The sequence below is a fragment of the Hemiscyllium ocellatum genome, chromosome 30 (assembly GCF_020745735.1).
Source record: "Hemiscyllium ocellatum isolate sHemOce1 chromosome 30, sHemOce1.pat.X.cur, whole genome shotgun sequence".
Taxonomy (NCBI): Eukaryota; Metazoa; Chordata; class Chondrichthyes; order Orectolobiformes; family Hemiscylliidae; genus Hemiscyllium; species Hemiscyllium ocellatum.
Genome location: NC_083430.1, coordinates 2,242,499 through 2,265,753, shown reverse-complemented (window position 1 = coordinate 2,265,753; position 23,255 = coordinate 2,242,499). Strand labels below are relative to the sequence as shown.

The 23,255-nt window shown below is 44.6% G+C and overlaps 1 protein-coding gene across 5 annotated transcripts in view; it reads right to left on the bottom strand.

Moving 5' to 3' along the window:
- The window catches only part of LOC132829993 (zinc finger protein 501-like), a 51,382-nt gene that overhangs the window by 18,971 nt on the left and 9,156 nt on the right, over nucleotides 1-23,255 (bottom strand). For 3 of the 5 annotated variants that reach the window (XM_060847442.1, XM_060847443.1, XM_060847444.1), the window contains one exon: nucleotides 12,480-17,375. In XM_060847442.1, the coding sequence (XP_060703425.1) occupies nucleotides 15,970-17,316 (1,347 nt within the window). In that variant the 5' untranslated portion in view covers nucleotides 17,317-17,375 and the 3' untranslated portion in view covers nucleotides 12,480-15,969. Of the gene's footprint in view, nucleotides 1-4,651; nucleotides 5,683-12,479; nucleotides 17,376-23,255 lie in introns of those variants that run through there. The other 2 variants (XR_009646298.1, XR_009646297.1) reach the window with 2 other exon arrangements.

Genomic DNA, 23,255 nt, shown 5'->3' with positions numbered 1-23,255 from the left:
TTAGAGACTGTTGAATCTGTGGAATCCACTACCACAGAAAACAATTAAGACCAAAACATGGAATATTTCCAAGAAAGGAAACAGATATAACTCTGAGGGCTAAAGGGATCAAAGAGCAGGGTTGAAAGGAGGAAACGTTACTGAGTTGCATGTCAGCCACGATCACACGGAATTGCAGAGCAGGATCGAAAACCACAATGGCCTACTCCTGTTCCTATTTTCCAAGTTTCAATTCTGTTAAAGGTGGGATATAAAAACAAAATGAATGTAACTGACACAGATATCAGCACTACCTAATTACTACTGGATGAAAATCCTGTAACGCCTTACCAAACAGCAATCTGGGAGCAGCTTCACCACATGTACTGCAGCAGTTCAAGAAGGTCAATGAGGTGCAGAATGAGTTTGGAAGCTTCTGGACTGGCTGCTCTCTCGTTTTTTTTATCTGCTTCTCAAATTGTTCAATGTGAGAAAAACAATATGGTATGTATGAAAAAAATCTTTGGAAGTTTGTAGATATTGGGTACAGGGTGGTGGTGGTGGTGGGGGTGAAGGGGGTATAGGTGGGAAATGGGAGCAGTGAGATGAAACATTGGGCCAGGTTTTGTGGCAGGCAAGGAACAGCTCCAATTCCCACCCTGCTCAGTTCGCTCCCTCCACTCCCTGTTCCGTTCTCTCAGCCTGTTTCACATTGGCAGCCAGTTCAATGAAAAAGATGTTCACGTTGACACTTTTCCATCATTTTCAGTCACTAGTCCATTCACAAGTGTCTCTCAACAGCATACTGCACATACTTCTCAGTGGAAACAATGACTTAACTGAATAACCTTTGCTTTCAGCTCCATTCGTGCCAAAGATAGATTTAAAAAAGTCAAAGATAAATTATTACCCCATGGGGCAGCACAGTGCCTCAGTGGTTAGCACTGCTGCCTCACAGCATGAGGGTCCCAGGTTCAATTCCAGCTTCGGGCAACTGTCTGTGTGGAGTTTGCACATTCTCCCTGTATCTGCGTGGGTTTCTTCCATATGCTCCGGTTTCGTCCCACAGTTCAAAGATGTGCAGGTTAGGTGAACTGGTCATGCTAAATTGCTCAAAGATTTAGGTGCATTAGTCTGGGGGAATGGGTCTGAATGGGTTACTCTTCCGAGAGTCATTGTGGACTAGTTGGGCCGAAGGGCCTGTTTCCACACTGTGGGGAATCTAATCTATTAAACAAGAAACTGACCACATTACTTAGCAGTTTCCATGATGCATTGTTTCACACATACATAGGAATGTCAAACTTTTTTGTTGTAACATCAACAGCCTTTCCTCAGAAAATCCCAGTTCGAAACACTCCAGGTCTTTCTTCTGTTTGATCATGTCCTCTCCCAGGCATGTTGGCACCAGTTTCCAGACAATGACCTCATTAATGACCAAAAGAGTCAACAGAGTTTTTGATCATAAATGACCTGCAATTAACTTCCAGGCTTGGCCTCAAAAAAATTGTTTATTCTTTTTAATACAAGCTGCTGCTCAGAACCCAGAGGGCATCCTTCAGCCCACAGATTCAAACAGAAACAATCTTTTAAAAATCAGAGGGGTTCTAATACATTCCAGGAAGCTTTAACTTACACTGAGAATAAAAAGAAATTATACTGGTCACAGTTGAGAGAAACTATATGGATGTCCTATTCATTGAACTACCATTTATCTGATCGCGCAGCCAATACATACCTACAATATGCAGTTCCTGTGGAAATATCAGGACAGTGTCAGGTATAGGAGAAAGTGAGGTCTGCAGATGCTGGAGATCAGAGCTGAAAATGTGTTGCTGGAAAAGCGCAGCAGGTCAGGCAGCATCCAACGAACAGGAGATTCGACGTTTCGGGCATAAGCCCTTCTTCAGGAAATTATGCCCGAAACGTCGAATCTCCTGTTCGTTGGATGCTGCCTGACCTGCTGCGCTTTTCCCGCAACACATTTTCAGCAGTGACAGGTATACACTTGCCCACCTGAGCTGGCCACTCAATGGTGTAGTCGCATTGACAACAGACCATTCCCCAGCTTCATGTGCAGGAAGGATTCAGTCAGACATCAAATTGCTGAGACCTCTGTAAGTTTACAGAGTTACAGGAGTTGGATTCTGGTGGTATAGCTGCTTTTTTTTATCACATCCAGCTTCATCTCCCCTTCATATTGCACTTTTCCTGCAGTGAGCCGTCCCTACCACTGGAGACGTGTCAGATTGGAGATGGAGGGGTTGAAGAGTGGGGCAGGGTCGCACGGTGGCTCAATGGGTAGCACTGCTATCTCACAGAGCCAAGCTCGATTCCAGCCTGAGGCAACTGTGTGTGTGGAGTTTGCACAATCTCCCTGTGTCTGCATGGGTTACCTCCAGGTGCTCTGGTTTCTTCCCACAGTCCAAAGACATGCAGGTAGGTGAATTGTGGTCGGCCCCCGTGGACTTGGCTGCAATGCTCGGTGAACTGTTCCTTCAGTTTACGCTCAGTCTCCCCGATGTGGAGAAGAACACATCAGGAGCACCTGATGCAATAAACCAGGTTGAAAGAGAGTTGGGGGGACCTCTGTCTCACCTAGAAGGACTGTTTGGGGCGCTGAATAGAGGTGAGAGGGGTTGTGGACAAGTTTTGCATCTTTTCTGGTTGCAGAGGAAGGTACCTGGGGGTTCAAGGAGGTTGGTAGGGAGAATGGCGCAAACCAAGGACTGATAAAGGGAACGGTTCTTGAGGAAAGCAGAGGAGGGGTGTGGAGGGGAAAATGTTCTTGGTGGTGGGATCCAGTTGGAGTTGCCATAAGTGTTTAAGGTGATGTTTTGGATGCAAACACTGGTGAGGTGGTAGGTGAGGACAAGGGGGACTCTTCCTTTATTTATTAGGAGGGAGGGGGGTTTAGAGCAGTGGAATGGGAAATGGAGATGGTGCAGCAGAGTGCTGTCAGAATGATAAAGGGAGGAAACGCATGTTGTTCGAAATAGGTGGACATCTGGGATGCTCACGAGTGGAATGTCACCTCATCCGAACAGATGCAGAGGTGGATATCTGGGATGCTCGCTTCCACTCACAAGCATCCCAGATATCCAACTCCGCATCTGTTCGGATGAGGAGACATTCCACTCGCGAGCATTATGAACAACATGCTTTTGCTCCCTGTCATCCAGACAGCCCACTGCCGCACCACCCCCATTTCCCATTCCACAGCCCTGAACCCTCCTCCCTCTCAATGCAGTCCCCTTTGTCCTCACCTGCCACCTCACCAGTCTCCACAAGGATAATACACCATTATCCTTAAACACTTTCGCCAAATGCAACTAGACCACACCACCAGAACATCTCCCCTCCCCATCTCGTTCTGCGTTCTAAAAGGACTGCTCCCTTCAACAATCCTTGGTTTGCTCCATCCCCCAACCCCCAGGTACTTTCCCCTGCAACCGGAAAAGATGCAAAACATGTCGGTATACCACCCTCCTCACCTCCATCCAGGGCTCCAAACAGAACTTCCAGGCAAAACAAAAGGTCACCCGCCTCTGTTCCAACCTAGTTTGCGAGGTCTTCTCTGCATTCAGGAAACCAAAATTAAAGTTAGGGATCTGTTCACCAAACATCACAGCCAGGTCCGCAGGGGCTAACTAGGCCTCACAGTCAAGGCCCATTTCAATTCCCCCAACCATTCCCTTTCTGACATGACCATCCTTGGCCTCCTCCATTGCCAAAAAGAACCATCGCGCAAATTGGAGGAACATTATCTCATCTTCTGCCTGGGCAGCGTACAGCCCAGAGAACTCATCACTGAGTTCTCCAATCTCCCTTTCCATCACCCAACTCCCTTTCTCCCAGCATCTTCCACTTCTCCGTGCCACCAACCGGGTTCATTCGTCCCACTAACCAACCAGGTTGGACCCTCTACCTTCTTCAACTACCTCCACTTAACCATACTACCTCCACCACCCCCGTTATCTGCTGCTCCCATTACACCCACCCACAGTGCTGAAGAAGGGTTACACCTAAAATGTCGACTTCTCCACCTCCTCATGTTGCCTGGCTTGCTGTGTTCTTCCAGCTTCCTGCCTGTATATTTTGGCACTGACCAGGGCTGCCACCATCCTTCATGACAGACTGCCACTGCTGCCATCCTTCGCTGTCACTACCGCCATCCGCTGGACTCCATCCACTGTAATGCTCCATTACCAAGTCAGCTATCTCGCTGCAGAGTACAGCTCTAGACATTGATGAAGCCATGACACTGCCGATCACAACTATCTGCCTTATGGGCAACTGAGACTGTTCCCCAACTGTTGCTGACTCCCTGACCAAGCTCTAAAAACCAACGAATCATGAGAAAGAGAAAAGCAAGAAAGATAAGTGTCGGACAGGATCAGCATTGATGACGAGCTCTACTCTGCTGCCATCTTGGATGGAGGATTGTACCCTGGACTGAGGGGAAGACTGCTATCTATTCATTTTATTTATAGCACTTGCAGTGGAAAGCATTTCCACATTATCAATCCAACAAATATCACAGCAAGATCTGGCAGTCACCAACACCTCACTATCAGCCTTTCACTGTGCAAGGTAAAAGATTTGAAAATGTGTTGCTGGAAAAGCACAGCAGGTCAGGCAGGAGAGTCAACTGCTTCAGGCATAAGCCCTTCATCAGTTGAGGAAGGAGAGCCTTCTTGGGGAACAGCACAGATTTACCTCAGTGATTCCTGCACCGAAGTGTTATCTTATGAGCAGAAGTTGCAGAAATCAGTCTTAGGTGCGTTATGGCACAGAAAGAAGTAATTTATTAATACCAAATTCCTGTACAGAAAGGCATTCTCTCCACTTCCCATGCTCCATCCCCTGCAAGTTTATTTATCTAAAATGCTCATCTAATATCCTCTTTTAAGTCAGTGAACCTGAGTTTCCACTTATAAGCATTGTGTAGTACCACTTATTCTGGGGAAACAAAAAGTGATACATTCCCCTTTATCTGCTGTTGCTGAAATAGCTCAGTCGTGAATACGTTAGCCTGAAGATATTAAGATACTTCATTCAATCCCAGGTTTCACCAGTCAATTTTGGGCAGCACATTGCCCCAGTGATTACCACTGCTGCCTCACAGGGCCATGAACCTGCGTTTCACAGCTTTGAGCAAATGTTTGTGTAGTTTGCACATTCTCCCTGTGACTGTGTGGGTTTCCTCTGGGTTCTCGAGTTTCCTCCGATGTCCCAAGAATGGGTAGGTGAGATGGATTGGCTATGCTAAACATTGCCCGATAGTATCCATGGACGTACAGGTTAGGTGGGTTAGCCATGGTAAAACCCCATGTGAGGTTACAGGGATGGAATCTGGTTGGTAACTGGGTGCCATGCTCTTTGGAGGGTTGGTGCTTCTTTCTGCATTTCAGGAATTCTATGAATCTATCTCTTGCCCCTGTTGGAGATGGTTCGGCCTAATACACTTCCTAACCTTCCAAACTTACATAAAATTAGATGAGGGGATTGAACACTTCAGCGGTCAGGGACATTCGGCCTTGGATCTTCGGGTGGCCATCTTCCAAGGCGAACTTTGGGACAGGCAACAATGCAAAGTGGTCAAGCAGAGGCTGATGGTCATGCTTGGTACCTGTAGATCTATGACTCCTCAAGAGGGGGCCTCCTGGCTCGAGATCGGTCAAAAGAATCAACAAATACGATCTGTTCAAAAAGCAAGGGTCATTAGTTTATTGAACTAAAGTACCTTGATGCAATTCTGTGTTCCGTGGTGAAGTTGCGCAATTACATTTGAAAATTACACATTATTTATATGTTTTTTAAAAGATAGTACAGCCTTAATTACAAGAAAGACCAATCACATGTGATAAGGTGACATGATTTACAGGAAGTTAATCCAAAGATATTTCCTGGGAAAGGATTCTTAATTACAAGAAAAGTCCAATCAACTGTAATATGGTGAGATAGTTGACAACAGGCTAATTCAATCGTATTCCGCAGAAATTTATTTACATAAATTGTCATGCTATGTATCAGTTCAAGGTTAGTTCAAATGGTCAACTAATGTGTCAGTATTCATTTTATGAAAACTCTATTGTCCTCTGATCTTTGAATTTCAGCTTAATTCTACAAATCAGCAGTACAGGTTCACAGGGTTCAATCAGTATTCTCAGCCATTTTATAATATTCTTTTAAATTGAAAAACTATTTTGCGATTAATAAAAATCTACATATACTTGTTGCTTAAATTCAAATTTTAGATCTGCAGCCTCAGCTGGGACCTTGGGTTCATGCCACGCTACACATGACCACACTACACTATACTCTTTCTCATACACAAGCTCACGCAGACCGTGTCTCATACACAAGCTCTCTTTCATATGCACACACACACACACACACACACACACACCCTACAGTCTCTCACACACATGCATGCACCCTCTCACAGGCTTATACCCCATCACACACATACACATACTTTACCAGGCTTACACACAGGCATACACTCACATGCACACTTCTCTCTTTCTCTTGCATGCTCACACAGACACACACACATAAGTCAATGGGATGAATCTTTACTTGCAGAATTATATTTGCAGATACTTTCTATTTTGCTCAAAAAATGCATAACTTACAGGCAGTCAATCCATGTAATATCTTATAAATTCCACTTTAGAAATAGGACCAGTCTAACTCACAATTGGGATATAGACAGACTTTAGCCTCAAACCTGCAACTTCATGTCTTCATTACAGCATGGCTACCCTGCTTCAATTGTGTAGTGTCCATTCACCTGTTGTCATAGCAACTGCTAAGTCTCACCAATGTACCATGCCATGGGTATGTTAAAGGCTCTCACCATATTTGCAGAAGCATTCTATTTTGCTGAAAAAATGCAAAACCTACAGGCAGTCAATCCATGTAATATTTCGTAAATTCCAATTTAGGAATAGAACCAGTTTGACTCAAGAGTGGGATACAGGCTTTAACCTGACCCCTTTAATGCATTTACTGAGTGGAGATGGAACCTTTTGTTAGAAAACCTCCTTATCTTGAGAATGTGACTTAAAAGTAGTTCTGGAATTTACATATTAAAGGACCAAAACTGGTAAGCCCATTCTAAAAGACTTAATCGAGGTTTGTTCAATTCATTTCAGCTGCATGACACTGTAATCTTTTGCTATAAATTCTGTGTCATATGATCGTGCTTCACATCCATCTGATGAAGTAGCAGCGCTTTGAAAGCTAGTGCCTCCTAAGTCCTCAGCAGAGGCCTCACCTTCATCACCCTACGCTCCCGGATTAACGAATTCAACACGCGGCAAGACATCGAGCATGTCTTCCGCCGCCTTCGCGCCCATTTCTTCAACCAGGACTCCCGCCCACTCTCTGACGACCCCTTCTCCCACCTCCAACACACTCCATCCACCTGGACACCCCGTGCTGGCCTCTTACCCGCCCTCGATCTCTTCATAGCCAACTGCCACCGCCTCAACCTGTCTACCCCTCTCACCCACTCCAACCTCTCACCCTCGCAACATGCAGCCCTTCCGCTCCAACCCCAACCTCACTATCAAACCGGCAGACAAGGGAGGCACAGTGGTAGTTTGGCACACCTATCTTTATATTGATGAAGCTAAACGCCAGCTTGCGGACACCTCCTCCTACTGTCCCCTTGACCATGACCCCACCTCCCATCACCAAACCACCATCTCCCAGACCATCCATAACCAATCAACTCAGGGGATCTCCTATCCACTGCCTCCAACCTCATAGTACCATAATCTCGCACCGTCCGTTTCTATCTCCTGCCCAAAATCCACAAACCTGACTGCCCCGGCCGACCCATTGTCTCAGCCTGTTCCTGCCACACCAAACTCATTTCTGCATACCTTGACACGGTCCTGTCCCCCTTAGTCCAAGAACTCCCCACCTACGTTCGGGACACCACCCACGCCCTCCACCTCCTCCATAGAGTTTCGCTTCCCTGGCTCCCAACACCTTATCTGCACCATGGACATCCAGTCCCTATACACTTCCATCCCCCATCACGAAGGCCTCAAAGGCCTCCGCTTCTTCCTTTCCCGCCGAACCAACCAGTACCCTTCCTTTGACACCCTCCTTCGACTGACTGAACTGGTCCTCCCTCTGAACAACTTCTCTTTCCAATCCTCCCAACCAAAGGTGTAGCCATGGGCACCTGCATGGGCCCCAGTTATGCCTGCCTCTTCGTTGGATATGTGGAACAGTCCATCTTCCACAGCTACACTGGCACCACCCCCCAACCTTTTCCTCCGCTACATCGATGACTGTATCGGCGCTACCTCATGCTCCCACGAGGAGGTTGAACAGTTCATCCACTTTACTAACACCTTCCACCCTAACCTCAAATTTACCTGTCTCAGACTCCTCCCTCCCCTTCCTAGTCCTCTCCATTTCTATCTCGGAAGACCGACTCAACACGGACGTTTACTATAAACTGACTGATTCCCACAGCTACCTATTTTACACCTCCTCCCACTCTGCCCCTGTAAAAACGCCATCCCATATTCCCAATTCCTTCGCCCTTCACCGCATCAGCTCCCAGGAGGACCAATTCCAATACTGAAAAACCCAGATGGCCTCCTTCTTCAAAGACCGCAATTTCCCCTCAGATGTGGCTGACGATGTGCTCCACCGCATCTCCTCCACTTTCCGCTCCTCCGCCCTTGAACTTCACCCCTCCAATTGCCACCAGGACAGAACCCCACTGGTCCTCACCTACAACCCCACCAACCTCCAGATACATCGTAACATCCTTCGTCATTTCCATCACCTCCAAACAGACCGCACCACCAAGGATATATTTCCCTCCCCACCCCTATCAGTGTTCCAGAAAGACCACTCCCTCCGCAACTCCGTCAGATCCACACCCCCCATCAACCCAACCTCCACTTTCGGCACCTTCCCCTGCACCGCAAGAAATGCAAAACTTGCGCCCACACCTCTCCCCTCACTTCCCTCCAAGGCCATATCCATCACAAATTCAGCTGCACCTCCACACACATCATTTACTGCATCCATTGCATCTGATGTGGCCTCCTATACATTGGGGAGACAGGCCGCCTACTTGCAGAATGCTTCAGAGAACACCTCTGGGTTACCCACATCAACCAACCCAACCGCCCCGTGGCTGAACACTTTAACTCCCACTCCGCCAAGGACATGCAGGTCCTTGGCCTCCTCCATCACCAGACACGACACCTGGAGGAAGAGCGCCTCATCTTCCCCCAGGAACCCTCCAACCACAGGGGATGAATGCAGATTTCAAATATGTTGCTGGAAAAGTGCAGCAGGTCAGGCAGCATCGAAGGAATGGGAGAATCGATATTTCGGGTATAAGCCCTTCTTCAGGAATCATGAATGCAGATTTCTCCCATTTTCTCATTTCCCCCCCCCTCACCTTTTCTCAGTCCCAACTCTCAGATTCAACACCACCTTCTTGACCTGCAATTTTCTTCCCGACCTCTCCGCCCCCACCCCCTCTCCGGCCTATCACCCTCACCTTAACCTCCTTCCACCTATCGTATTCCCAACGCCCCTCCCCCAAGTCCCTCCTCCCTAGCTTTTATCTTAGCCTGCTTGGCACACCCTCCTCATTCCTGAAGAAGGGCTTATTCCCGAAACGTCGATCCTCCTGTTCCTTTGATGCTGCCTGACTTGCTGCGCTTTTCCAGCAACACATTTTTAAGCTCTGATCTCTAGCATCTGCAGTCCTCACTTTCTCCTCCAAATAATTCTGTTGGACTATAGCTTAGTATTGTGTGATTTTTAACTTTGTCCACCCCAGTCCAACACAAGCTCCTCCACATCTGTTTTAAAAAGTTGCCTCTCATGTCTTTACTAAATTTCTCTCCTCTTGCCTTAAAAGAAATGCCTCCTAGTCTTGAAATCCCTAACCCTAGGGAAAAGACACCTGCCATTCATCTTATCTATAATGTAAACGACTTTCTAAATTTTTGTAAGGTCATCCTTCAGCCTCCCATGCTCCAGGGGAAAAAACTCCCAGCCAATCCAGCCTGTCCTTAGCACTCAAACCCTCCATTCCTGGCAACATCCTGATAAATATTTTCTGAACCCTCTCAAGCTTAACAGTATGACGAAAACTGGACACAATTCTCCAGAAAGGCCCTCACCAACATCCTGGGCAACCTCAACATGCTATCACCACTCTAATACTCTTAATTTCTGAGCAATGAAGGCAACCGTACTAAACACCTTTTTAATCATCCTGTCTACATTACATGCAAATTTCAAAGAATTATGTGCCTGAGCCCCAAAGTCTCTCTGTTCTTCATCATTACGCAAGGCCCTACATTTCATTATGTAAGTCCTGACCTTGCTTGTTTCACCAAAATGCAATACCTTGCATTCATTAAAATTAAATACCATCTGTCAATCTTCAGCCCATAAACCCAATTGATCCAAGATCTCTTTGTAATCTGAGATAATTTTCTTCACTGTCCATTATGCCACCAATGTTGATGTAATCTGCAAACTTACTATCCATTAATAGAAAGTGAGGACTGCGGATGAGAGTCAGAGTCAAATAGTGTGGTTTTGGAAAAGCACAGCCAGTCAGACAGCATCTGAGGAGCAGGAGAACTGATGTTTCGAACATAGGTTCTTCATCAGGAATGAGCTGACAAAGAGCTTATGCTCAAAACAATGACTCTCCTGCATCCTCCAGATGCTATCTCACTGACTGTGCTTTTCCAGCACCACACTTTTTGAAACTTACTATTCATGCCTTCTATATTCTCATCTAAATCAAGTTCAAAATTTGCTTGCTGAACTGTTGGATTTGTTCTTAAAATCCCTATAGAATCCTGATAGTTTGGAAACAGGCCCTTCGGCCCAACAGGTCTACAGACTTTCCGAAGAATATTCCACCTAAACCCCTACCCTATTATTCTACGTTGACCCCTGACTAATGCATCTAACCTACACATCCCTGAACACTATGGGCAATGTAGCATGGCCAATTCATCTAATCTGCACATTTTTGGACTGTGGGAGGAAACAGGAGCACCCGGAGGAAACCCATGCAGACACGCAAAGAATGTGCAAACTCCAAAGCATCAGGTCCGCAACAGTGCTAACCACTGAGCCACGGTACTACCCCCTTTTGTTTTTAAAAAGAGTTTCCCTTAATTCCAATGTTTCTTAGAATCTCTACAGTGTGGAAACTGGCCCTTCATTCTCACACGTTTCATCATCATGCTAGGTAACATCATCAGTGAGCCTCCAACGAAAGGCTGGTGTTTTACCCCACTTGCTATTATCCGTCTCGGTTTGTTGTGCAGGTGATATCATTTCCAGTTCAGTTTCTGGGATGAATGTAGTCCTAAACTATATATTTGTTAATGGAGTTCCAGTCTGAATGCCAGGCCTCTAGGAATTCCCATGTGCGTCTTTGTTCAGCCTATCCCAGGATTGATATATTGTACCAGTCAAACTGGTGTTCCTCTTTGTCTGTGTTTACGGATACCAGTGATAGTTGGTCATGTCTTTTGGTGGCTAGTTGGTGCACATGTATCCTGGCAGCTAATTTCCTGCATGTTTGCACAATGTAATGTTTTGTTGCAATCCTTGCAGGGTATTTTGTATAAGACATTCATTCTGCTGGTTGTTGGTACAGAGTCCTTTAAATATATCAGGAGATGTTTCAGTGTGGTGGCAGGTTTGTGGGCTACCATGGTGCATAAGGGCCAGAGTAGTCTGGTTGTCATCTCAGAGATGTCTTTGATTTACAGCATGGTGGCAAGCGTCTCTGGGCGTGTTGTCTTCTTGTTTAGGTCTGTTGTGTAGGAATCAGCACACTGTGCTTATCAGGTAGTTGCTGTTCCTAAATACATTGCAAACCAAGGTGTTTGTCCTTGGTTTCTCATGGCTCCTGGGTGTTGCGGTATGTTCTGGCTCACTTAAATAATGTCCTGATGCAGCTCCATTTGTGGGTGTTGGGATGATAACTCCTGTAGCGGAGTATCTGGTCAGTGTGTGAGACGTTCCTGTTGACTCTGGTCTGCAGCTCTCCATTAGCTTTTCGTTCTTACTATGATGTCTCAGAAGGAGAATCTTCCTCTTTGGTGAACTTTACACCAGTAAGGATGTTATTTATGTGTTTGTGGATTTCTTGTAATTTGTTGCATTTCATGATGACAAAGGTGTCATCCACATAGTGGACCCAAAGCTTGGGCTCGATCGTGAGAAGAGTTGTTCATTCTAACCTCTGCTTAACTGCTTCTGCTAAGAGTCCTGATATTGTGATCCCTTAAGCAACCCAATTAGTTTGTTTATAGATTTTGTTATTGAATGTGAAGTGGGTTGTTGTTAAAGTACCCATTTGAGACAGCTCAGGGAATCTGTGATGGACTCAAACTGTAGCCTCTCTTGGTCCGTCCCAGAGATCGTACTCTGTGGTAGTCTGGAATATAAAACTCTTACACAGATAGTTTAGTTTAAATTATTACCTTTATTTACCAATGGCACCAATGTTACACTATAATATAGATAGCTACAAACCAGGCTTGAGTTAAGGTTCTAAAAACCTTGAGCAGAGTAGCGGGGCCAGCTCTTACACCTAAGACCTCTCTCAGGCTACTTATTGTTGCAAACAAGCTATCTTTATACAGAAATTGCATTTACAAAAACGCCACATGTCCTTAATCAAATGAGCAGCAATAAAATGGCAAAAGTTTGCAGAGGAAGAGAAACTCATTGGCAGGTCGGAGTATGCTTGACTAATTAAATTACATGCACAAAGTGGGAAACCCTGATCCAGCCAGGCCCAATGGCTGATTGCTTTGGCTAGATAACTTCCCTTTTATCGGTACATCATAACGAGGGACAAACTTAAACTACGTGGAAAGGTCATGAGGTAACCTTGCTCAGCTAACATGTCCAGTTTCACTGCCTTGCAAATTGGCTTTTTCTTTTAAAATCATCTTAGATTACCAGAATGCAAATTAAATTCTTAACTTTCCCGGATCTCGAGCTCCAGGGAACATAGAAACATTCAATCCATGACAAGCCAGTGTTCACTCAAATCAGACCATGAAGGATTAATCTTCCGTTCTCTCTCTCTGTGTCCCTTGAATCCTTCAGTCAGTGAATGTAATTTACAGAGGAATGTTTTCTCTCTCTCACTCATACATGAACATCTTCCAACTTTCAGCCTCCGTGTTTTCCTAGCCTGTAAGGATAATGAGACATTCACTTCCCAGAGCAGTCAAAATGAGGGAACTGAGCTTCATTAATTCAAATCTGGTCAGTGTGGTATCCATGAAAATGCATCAGGATTGTTCTATTACATGCATATTCCACTCAGCTTATTAAATTACAAGTTCTTTTCCTATAGAGTATAAGTTTTGGTAAGAGTCTTTGATATAAACTCGCAATTTAGTTATCTGTGAAATATGCACGCCTCCAGCCTCTGGCGTGAGAAGGAAGTACTGCCACACATTCCACAACTGAACAAACGTTATCACCTTATTTACACCGATCCATTGACACTAAGAATTCTACTGAACAAGCACTTTCCTGCAGCAAATGTATCACATCTAAGGCTACCTGTTTTCTCACTGTGACATGACCAACTACTACTGGTATCCATACACACAGACAAAAAGGGACACCAGTTCAACTGAGACAATCATCCATCCCACGACAGACTAAACAAAGACACGCACGGGAATTCCTATTGACCTGGCATTCAGACTCTATTACTCTATAACTCAGAACTGGAAATGACATCACCTACCACAACAAACCAGTATAGGTAAACAGCAAGTGGGGCAGAACACCAATGCTTCACTGGAGACTCACTGATGATGTTACCTAGCATATGACAAAACATTGAAGGACAGGTCTACCAGCTCAGCCAGCAAATTTACAACCTGATGCACAACCTGAGCAACAACTCTTCTCCAAAATAAGTGAACATAGCATTGATCCCTGTGGAACCCCGCTGGTCATAGGCATCCAGTCCAAAAGACAACCTCCACCTCCAGTCTTTGTCTCCTGCTGTTAAACCAATTTTGTATCCAATTGGGAAGCTCAGTCTGAATCCCATGTGCTTTAATGATTTACTAATTAGACTACCATGTGGAACACTGTCAAAGACTTTACCAAAGTCCAAGTAAACACTGTCTACTGCTCGGACCTCATCAATCTTCTTGGTTACCTCCTCAAAAAACTCAAGTTTGAGAGACATGATTTCCTTTCTATAAAGCCATGCTGTATACCCCAATCATTCCTTTTCTCTCCAGATATATATTAACTCCGGTCTTTCAGAATTATTCTCAACAATGTACCCACCACTGTAGTCAGTCTCACAGATCTATATCTCCCATGCTTCACCTTACATCCCTTTTAAAACAAATGTGACTCGTTAGTCATTCAGCACTTCTTCTGTATTTATAGGTGATACAAATATTTCTGAAAAGAGCCCTCCAAATTTCTCCTAACTTGCCTGGGATGCACTGGAGAATTATCCACTTTTTTATTTTCTAAGACCTCCAGCACTTCCTCTTCTGTAATGTGAACTGTTTTCAAAATGTTATTTCTTAATTCCTGGAGTTCTCTAGCTTCCATTCCATTTTCCACAGTAAAAACTGATGTAAAATATTAATTTAATATCTCTCCCATCTCCTCAGGTTCATCACAAAGATAACTTCTTTCACCTTTAAGGAGTCCTACAGCTGGTCTCCAGCTGCTCTCTTGTTCTTTATGTACTTGTAGAATCTCTATGGATTATTCTTTACCTTATTTGCTAAGGCTATCTCATATCTGCTTTTTGCCTTCATGATCTTCCTCTTAGGAATGCCCCTACACTCTTTATACAGTTCAAGAGATTCATTTGAACCCACATGATTCTGTCTAATGCATGATTCGTTATTGTTCGTATATGACAAACCCATCATTCCCACAATCAACCTTGCAAACCTGCTCTGGACCTCCTCTATCACCAGCACATCTTTCCTCAGATATGTGACCTGAAACTACTCTCAATATTTCAAATGCAGTCTGACCAGAGCCTTTTATTGCCTCAGCAGTATATCTCTGCTCTTTTCTCTGTCTCTTCACGTGAATGCCTACATTGCATTTGCTTTTCGAACCACCAACTGAACCTGCATGTCAAACTTAAGAGAATACTGAATTAGAACTCCCAAGTCCCTTTGCACTTCAGATTTCTGAAGCCTTTCCCAGTTCAGAAAATACTCTTCCAATCAAAATGTATGATCTCACATTTTCCCCACACTGTATTCCACCAACCACTTCCTTGACTACCCACCCAGCCAGCTCAAGTCATTTTACTGTTTCCCTGCTTCTTCAGTAGGACCTGTCCCTCCACCTTTGTCCAGCTCATTAATGCATAACTTGACTATTTGTGGTCCCAACACTGATGTCTGCTGAACTTCATTAATCACCAACTGCCATACTGAAAAAGATCCCTTTATCCCAAATCTCTGCCTTCTCCAGTTAGCCAATCATCAATCCACCTTGTGCTTAACACCAAGGACTCTTACCTTATTTAGCAGCTTCGCATATGGCACCTTGTCAAATGCCTTTTGGAAATCCAAACAGATCACATCCACAGGCTCTCCTTTGTTTAAGTTGCTCATTACCTCCTCAAAGAATTCTAACACAGATTTGACTTCCCCCGATGAAGCAGTACTGACTCTTCCAAATACTCTGTGATGATATCCTTACAATGAGCTATCACACTGTGTTTCACACAAAGCTGGTTTATTTGACTTTTATCCAGAATATTAAAATTTTGCTTTCAGTCCTGAATGTAATGAACAAAGTCCAATCAATGTTGAGACGTGTGAACTCTGTGCTGCCTCAGCAGGGTCGAGTAAGTGACCGAATTTCTTCCCTCACACGAATCAGGTGAATGGTTTGTCCCCCAGTGTGGTCTCAGCAGGGTTGATGAGTGAGCTAATTGTTTTTCTCACATGGAGAAGGTAAATGCTTTGTCCCCATAGTGAAGTCGCCAGTGTACTGAGAGTTAAGATGATCGCCTGAACCCAATCCCATAATGAAAGCACCTGAAAGGTCTCTCATCATGTGAGCATGTTGATGGGACATTAATTCCACAGAACTTCGATAGAACTTTCCACAGACTAGACATTTGAAAGGCCTCTCATCAATATGAACACGTTGATGATAAAACAGTGCCCAGGAACTTGTATAGTGGTTCCCACAGTCTGAGCATTTAAAAAGTCTCTCCTCAGTGTGAGCACGTTGATGGGACTTCAGTTCCACAGAATTCCTAAAGCATTTCCCACAGTCTGAGCATTTAAAAGGTCTCTCCTCAGTGTGAACACGTTGATGACAAGTCAGTCCCCAGGAGCTTGTGTAGCATTTACCACAGTCTGGGCATTTAAAAGATCTCTCCGTAGTGTGAACTTGCTGGTGTCTCAGCAGGTTGGATGACCGAGTGAATCCCCTCCCACATTCAGAACAGCTGAACGGTCTCTTCCCAGTGTGAACCTGCTGGTGCTCCATGAGGTCAGATGATCGCCTGAACCCTATCCCACAGAGAGAGCACCTGAACGGTTTCTCCTCAGAGTGAACACGTTGGTGGGACAGCAGATCCCTGGAGGTTTTATAGCATTTTCCACATGCTGGACATTTAAAAGGTCTCTCATTATTGTGAGCAAGTTGATGGGACATCAGGTCCCTGGGACTTTTATAGCACATCCCACAGTTTGGGCATTTAAAAGGTCTCTCCTCTGTGTGAGCACGTTGATGGGACATCAGGTCTCCAGACGTTTTGTAGTATTTTCCACAGTCTGGGCATTTAAAAGGTCTCTCATTAGTATGAGCATGTTGATGGGATGTCAAGTCTCCAGAAGTTTTATAACATTTTCCACAGTCTGGACATTTAAAAGGTCTCTCATTAATGTGAGCATATTGATGGGATGTCAAATCCCTGGAGGTTTTAAAGCATTTTCCACAGTCTGGGCATTGAAATGGTCTTTCCTCAGTGTGAACAAGCTGGTGTTGCAGCAGGTTAGATGACTGAGTGAATCCTTTCCCACACACTGCACAGGTAAATGGCCTGTTACTGGTGTGACTGCGTCGATGCGTCTCCAGCTCAGATGGAGACATGAATTCCTCCTCACAATCGTCACATTTCCAAAGTTTCTCTCCAGTGTGACTGCATTTGTGGTTTGTGAGCTCTGAAGATTGGCTGAAGCCTTTTCCACACACACAACACTGTTTCTCTCCAATGGGAACGGAACCTTTTGCTTCCATGTTCAAAATCTGATCATGTTCCATTTGTGATCAAATGGATGATTCCATCAGACCATGGTGTGATGGTTGGTGTGTTCTGACATCTGTGAAATTGATATCAAACAAAAGAACAAGAGAGTGAAGGGGAATCTTTCACAAGAGTCTGGCTTCTACAAAACAGCAACTGAAGGAAAGGGATTTTAGGCACCTACAACTTTACCAGAACTTTGTCAGAATCTACAAACACACAGCTTCCATCGCCGAGAAGTAGCAAGGTAGCAGGTGGATGTGAGCACTGTCACGTCCCAGTTCCGTGCAGGTCACACATGGAAAGAAATTTCCTCCAATTAAATCATGGCAAAACTAAGGCCTTTGTCTTCAATCCCCAAAACAAATTTCACTGCCTTGCCACTGACTCCATCCCGCAGCCTGGCAACTGTCTGAGTCTGAATCAAACACATCATAATCACTGTGAAATATTTCACCCCGAGATGAGTTTACAACCACATATCTCAATCAGCACCAAGACTGCCCACTTCCACCTCACCTGACTCCTCCTAGTCTTTGCTGATCTGCAGCCGAAACTCTCACCCGTTCTTATGTTCCTTCTGGACTTAACTGCCTTAATGCACTCCCACCTCCTCTCACATTCTCCTCTCTGCACTTGTCAAACTTCCGCTGCCTCTGTTTATTTGCGCACTTGAACTCCGCTTAATGTTTTATTGTTCCTTCCACTGACTGTACTTGAATAAGGTTTTATCGACTGCCCGTTCTCCCAACAATGTGCTGCTGCATTAGCTGCTTTATGTGCCCACATGAGCTCCCACAAAGCTGGAAGGGTAGGAGTTACAGATTATTCACCCAGTCATGCAATCCAGGTCATCCAAAACTCTGCTCCTGTGTGAGTATTCAAACCAAGTCTTAAATAACACAAAGAAAATTTACAACCCAGGAACAGATCCTTGCTGACCATACCATCAGATGATCTCTTTGAGATCATTTATGTATATCATACACAACAGTGTCCCTAGCACTGATCCCCGTGGAATATCACTGACCAACTTTCTCCACTTGGAGAAAGTCCTTTCAATTACCACTCTCTGTCTCCTGTTGCTCAACCAGTTCCTTATCCACCGAGCTAGAGCACCCTGCACACCATGTGACTTCACTTTCTCCATTAGTCTATCATGGGGAACCTTATCAAACGCCTTACTAAAGTCCATGTATATGACATCAACAGCCCTTCCTTCACCTATCAACTTGGTCACTTCTTCGAAGAACTCTATTAAGTTGGTAATGCACAATCTCCCTCGTACAAAACCATGTTGCCTATCACTGATAAGGCCATTCTTTTCTATCTCTCAGTACCCTCTCCACTAACTTCCCCACCACCGATGTCAGGCTCATTGGTCTGTAGTTACCCAGAATATCCCTTCTTGTACAGGGGGACAACCTGAGCAACTCTCCAGTCCTCTGGCATCTCACCTGTATTGAAGGATGCCACAAAGATATCTGTCAGGGCCCCAGCTATTTCCTCTCTCGCCTCCCTCAGCAACTTGGGATAGATCCCATCCGGTCCTAGGGATTTGTCCACCTTAGCTGAAAATGTGTTGCTGGAAAAGTGCAGCAGGTCAGGCTGCATCCAAGGAACAGGAAATTCGACGTTTCGGGCATAAGCCCTTCTTCAGGAATAAGCCCGTTCCATCAAATTTCCTGTTCCTTGGATGCTGCCTGACCTGCTGCGCTTTTCCAGCAACACATTTTCAGCTCTGATCTACAGCATCTGCAGACCTCACTTTCTCCTCGAAGATTTGTCCACCTTAGTAACTTGTAGCATACCCAACACATCTTCCCTATTTATGCCAATGTGATCCAGACTAATCAAACTTCCATCTTTAATCTCAAGATTCATCATGTTCCTCTCCTCAGCGAACACTGACGCAAAGCAATCATTCAGAATCTCACCCATTCTCTCAGGTTCAACACACAGCCTTCCTTCATTATCTTTTAGTGAACCAATCCTTTCTCTAATATAAAGGACAAAATACTTTGGGATTTTCCTTAATTCTACTTGCTAAAGCTATTTCATGACCCCTTTTAGCCCACTTGATTCCTTGTTCAAGACTTGATCTTCTCTTCCGGTATTCCTACGGGGCCCGTTCTGTTCTTAGCTGCCTAGAACTTATGTACGCTTCCCTTTTCCTCTTGGCTAGTCATACAATTTCTCCTGTCATCCACGGTTCACGAATCTTGCCCTTCCTCTGCTTTGCCTTCAATAGGACATGCCTATCCTGGACTACTATTAATCTACCTTTGAAAGCCTCCCACATCTCAAATGTGGACTTCCCTTCAAATAGCTGTGTCCAATCCACATTTCCCAGCTCCTGCCTAATTTTGATTTAATTGGCCTTGTTCACCTACCACCCCTCGTCCGCACAGCATAATATTAAACTTTTCATCCATCTCTTCCAACCACTTAATAGTCTCCTCTCAATCCATCTCTGTAATATCTTTCAGCCTTCTCAAGGGCATGAGGGCTAGCCAATAAATGCTAACCCAACCAGCGATGTCCACATCCCAAGAACAAATGTTTAGAGATGCCAGTCATATAGCACAGAAACAGAGCTTTTGGTCCAACCAATCCATGCTGAACATAATCCATTAATCCTACCTGCCTGCTCCAGGCCCATATCCCTCCAAACTTTTCATCTATTCATCTGTCTTTTAAACATTGTACTTGTACCCACATTTGCCATTTCTCTGGAAGTTGATTCCACACGCAAACCACCTTCTGTGTTTAAAAAACTTGCCTCTCATGTCTTTTTAAAATCTCTCTCCTCTCATCTTAGAACTAACTACAACATTGTGAGCATTGTTGATTTTAACTGTTCTGCATTTGGCGTGCTCAACCTTCAGCTACCAATGCCATGAACTGGGAAATCTCTTCAGGAAGCCTCTCCCTTTCTCAATCTCAGTTTTGCACTTTAAAAACTCTTTGATAACTACATATTTGATTATAAAATATTTTGTCACCTCCCTCATATATCATCATGTGACTGTAATCGAAAATTGCTTTGTAACACTCCCAAGGAACAGCTTGGAATTTTCCACTGTGTGAAAGGTGTTACAGTGATGTAAATTCATTGTCACTGATTTTGACACATATCACCGCCCCTTAATCATCATACGGTGAATAACTCCTTACCTAATGGCATTGTAAGAACTACTAAGGGAAGGTAATTGCCAGCAGCAAATGGTCAGGGGATGTTCAGCTATAAAAACATTACTTACAGGATCAATGAAAGGAACAATAAAATAACTGAGACAGTTACACCAGTTATTGGAGACAAATGTAGTTAGACAATGACAGATAATTGATCAGGGACAGCAGAGATGAAACAGAACAATGTATGGACATCAATTCAGATCCACAGGAAAGAGGTCACGCCAGCCCCAGAGCCATGTCAAGCTTTCACAGATAACTGAGAACAGCACGAGAAGTTGAAATCTGTAGGTTACTGGTTAACAATAGTGAAATAATTTCATTGTTCTCAACTTTAAAATCAAATGCTTGAAAGTTATCAGAAGCACCCGGGTCAGAGGAAACTCTCACAGTTGAGGCAACACCTGGGAATCGGGGTGATGTTAGTGACCAACTGCATGTGTGAGATAACATCACTCACATGAAAACAGAGTTCTTGGGTCCACGCAAGCATCTCCACAAAGGATGTGAGGGCCCTTGGAGAGATTTGAAAGGAGATTTATGAGAATGCTGGATAGTAGTAACAGGATAGGTCAGAGTCAGCATGGATTTATGAAGGGGAAATCATGCTTGACTAGCCTTCTGGAATGTTTTGAAGATGTGACTCGGAAGATGGACGAGGGAGATCCAGTAGATGTAGTGTACCTGGACTTTCAGAAAGCTTTTGATAAAGTCCCAAATATGAGGTTAGTGAGCAAAGTTAGGGCGCATGGTATTGGGGGCAAAGTACTAACTTGGATTGAAAATTGGTTGGCTGATAAGAAACAAAGAGTAGTGATAAACGGCTCCATTTCGGAATGGCAGGCAGTGACCAGTGGGGTACCTCAGGGATCAGTGCTGGGACTGCAGCTTTTTACAATATATGTTAATGATTTAGAAGATGGTATTAGTCATAACATCAGCAAATTTGCTGACGATACTGTGGGATATAGATAAATTAATGTTACTTCCGCAACTCTGCAATTATAATTACTTATACAAAAAAAATGAACTCACATCAGTGTGTAATTGTTTCAGCCAGGAGCTGAGTAAACAGGAATGGAAACTATGTGGAGGAAATGCATAATTTTTTTTTGTATTCGCTAAAAATGTATGCAAGAAAGAAGCGGGACTGCAAAACAATGGTAGATATTACAGGCGACTAGATTAAATGCTGTGAGGAGAGGCAGTTAAACTAGATATGCCTGTATAAACAGTAGGTATCAAATCTCTCCAAGGGCCCTCACATCCTTTGTGGAGATGCTTGCGTGGACCCAAGAACTCTGTTTTCATGTGAGTGATGTTATCTCACACATGCAGTTGGTCACTAACATCACCCACTTTTACAGAAACACAGGAACAAACCCCAATTAAAAGGGCTTAGTGATGAGATGCTGTGAGGGGCAGCACAGATGGAGGGAATAGGTAATGGTAAGGCAAGAAATGCCTAACAATAACCCACAGCAGGATGAGGTCAAATGGCCTTGTGAGGCCAGAAATAAGCATTTTGTCACAGACAAGGCCGGATAAGACAAGAGATAAACAGGAGTAATGGGTACCAGTCTGAGGGAAGTAGAGGATGTAAACGGGGGGGAAACAATGAAATAAGAAAAAAAATGAAGGAACCAAATCATATAAATATCGAGTATTTGTTGAATTCAGTGTGTTTTGTCCCTGCCTTGTGGACATCACACCCACTTGCAAGTGTGAAATAAAGGGCACTACTGATTCAGATCTTGTCACGGACTGAAATTACTGAAGTGAGTGAGCTTTGTTTCTCACAAGTGGGAGCTCTCCGGGATGTTCTTCCATCGCCGGGGGGAGTGGCTGGCCCTGGACACCGGGAAGACGTGTCCCGTTCCCCATTGAGGAGCAGTCTCGTGTCCCAGTTTCATCTGCTCCCTTGGGCGACTGGTACAAATCCCACTAGAGAGACATCTGAATCAGACAGTGACAGAAGGTCGATAGAAAATACAGCAAAAAGGGGCCAGGCAACTCTGTGCACAGACCAGGTAAGAAAATTGACTTTTAAGTATTGCATTGGTGGCCGGGATTGAGTTTTAGTAATTAATAAGGGACTAACGAGGGAACTCAATATGGGTTGTGCCGTGGGTAAGGAATAAGCTTCCGGGAAAACAAAAGAAGGACAAGGCAATGGAAGAGGAGGCGGGGTCCCTTACAACATACCTCCTGAAAGTCCATTGGGGAGGATGTTGCAGGAATGGACACGCAAACTTGTACAAGGGTAAAGGATAAAAAGAAAATGATTAAGTATTGTTGTTTAATATGGACTAAGGAACCAATCCTTCGTCCGGCTGTCTTCTGGCCAAGTATGGTTTGGACGAGGATTGGCTATATCAGTATTTAGATTTGTATGTGCATGAAAAACAACCTTTTAGTCAAGAGGAGGTGGACTATGCGTCCTGTTGGAAGGGCAGTTTGGGAATGCTGGTAATAAAGACAAAGGATTCCCCCTCTGCCCCACCCAGTCCCTGGGATCCTCTTGGCTGTTTGCCCCCCGTACCATAGAATCAGATTAGGTGAAGATGGGGGAGGAAGGGAGACAGGCAGACAGGGACAGGGAACAGATGACTCTCAAGAGGAGGACGAAGGGGCGGTGAACAGGGATGTTGTTGTTCCTGACCTTCAATCCTCGGCAAAAGAAAGGGAAGCTAAAGTAGATGTAGAGGAGGCCTCCGGAGGATCTAAACCAAAGCCTAAGGGGCAAAACAAAAAAAAAGGT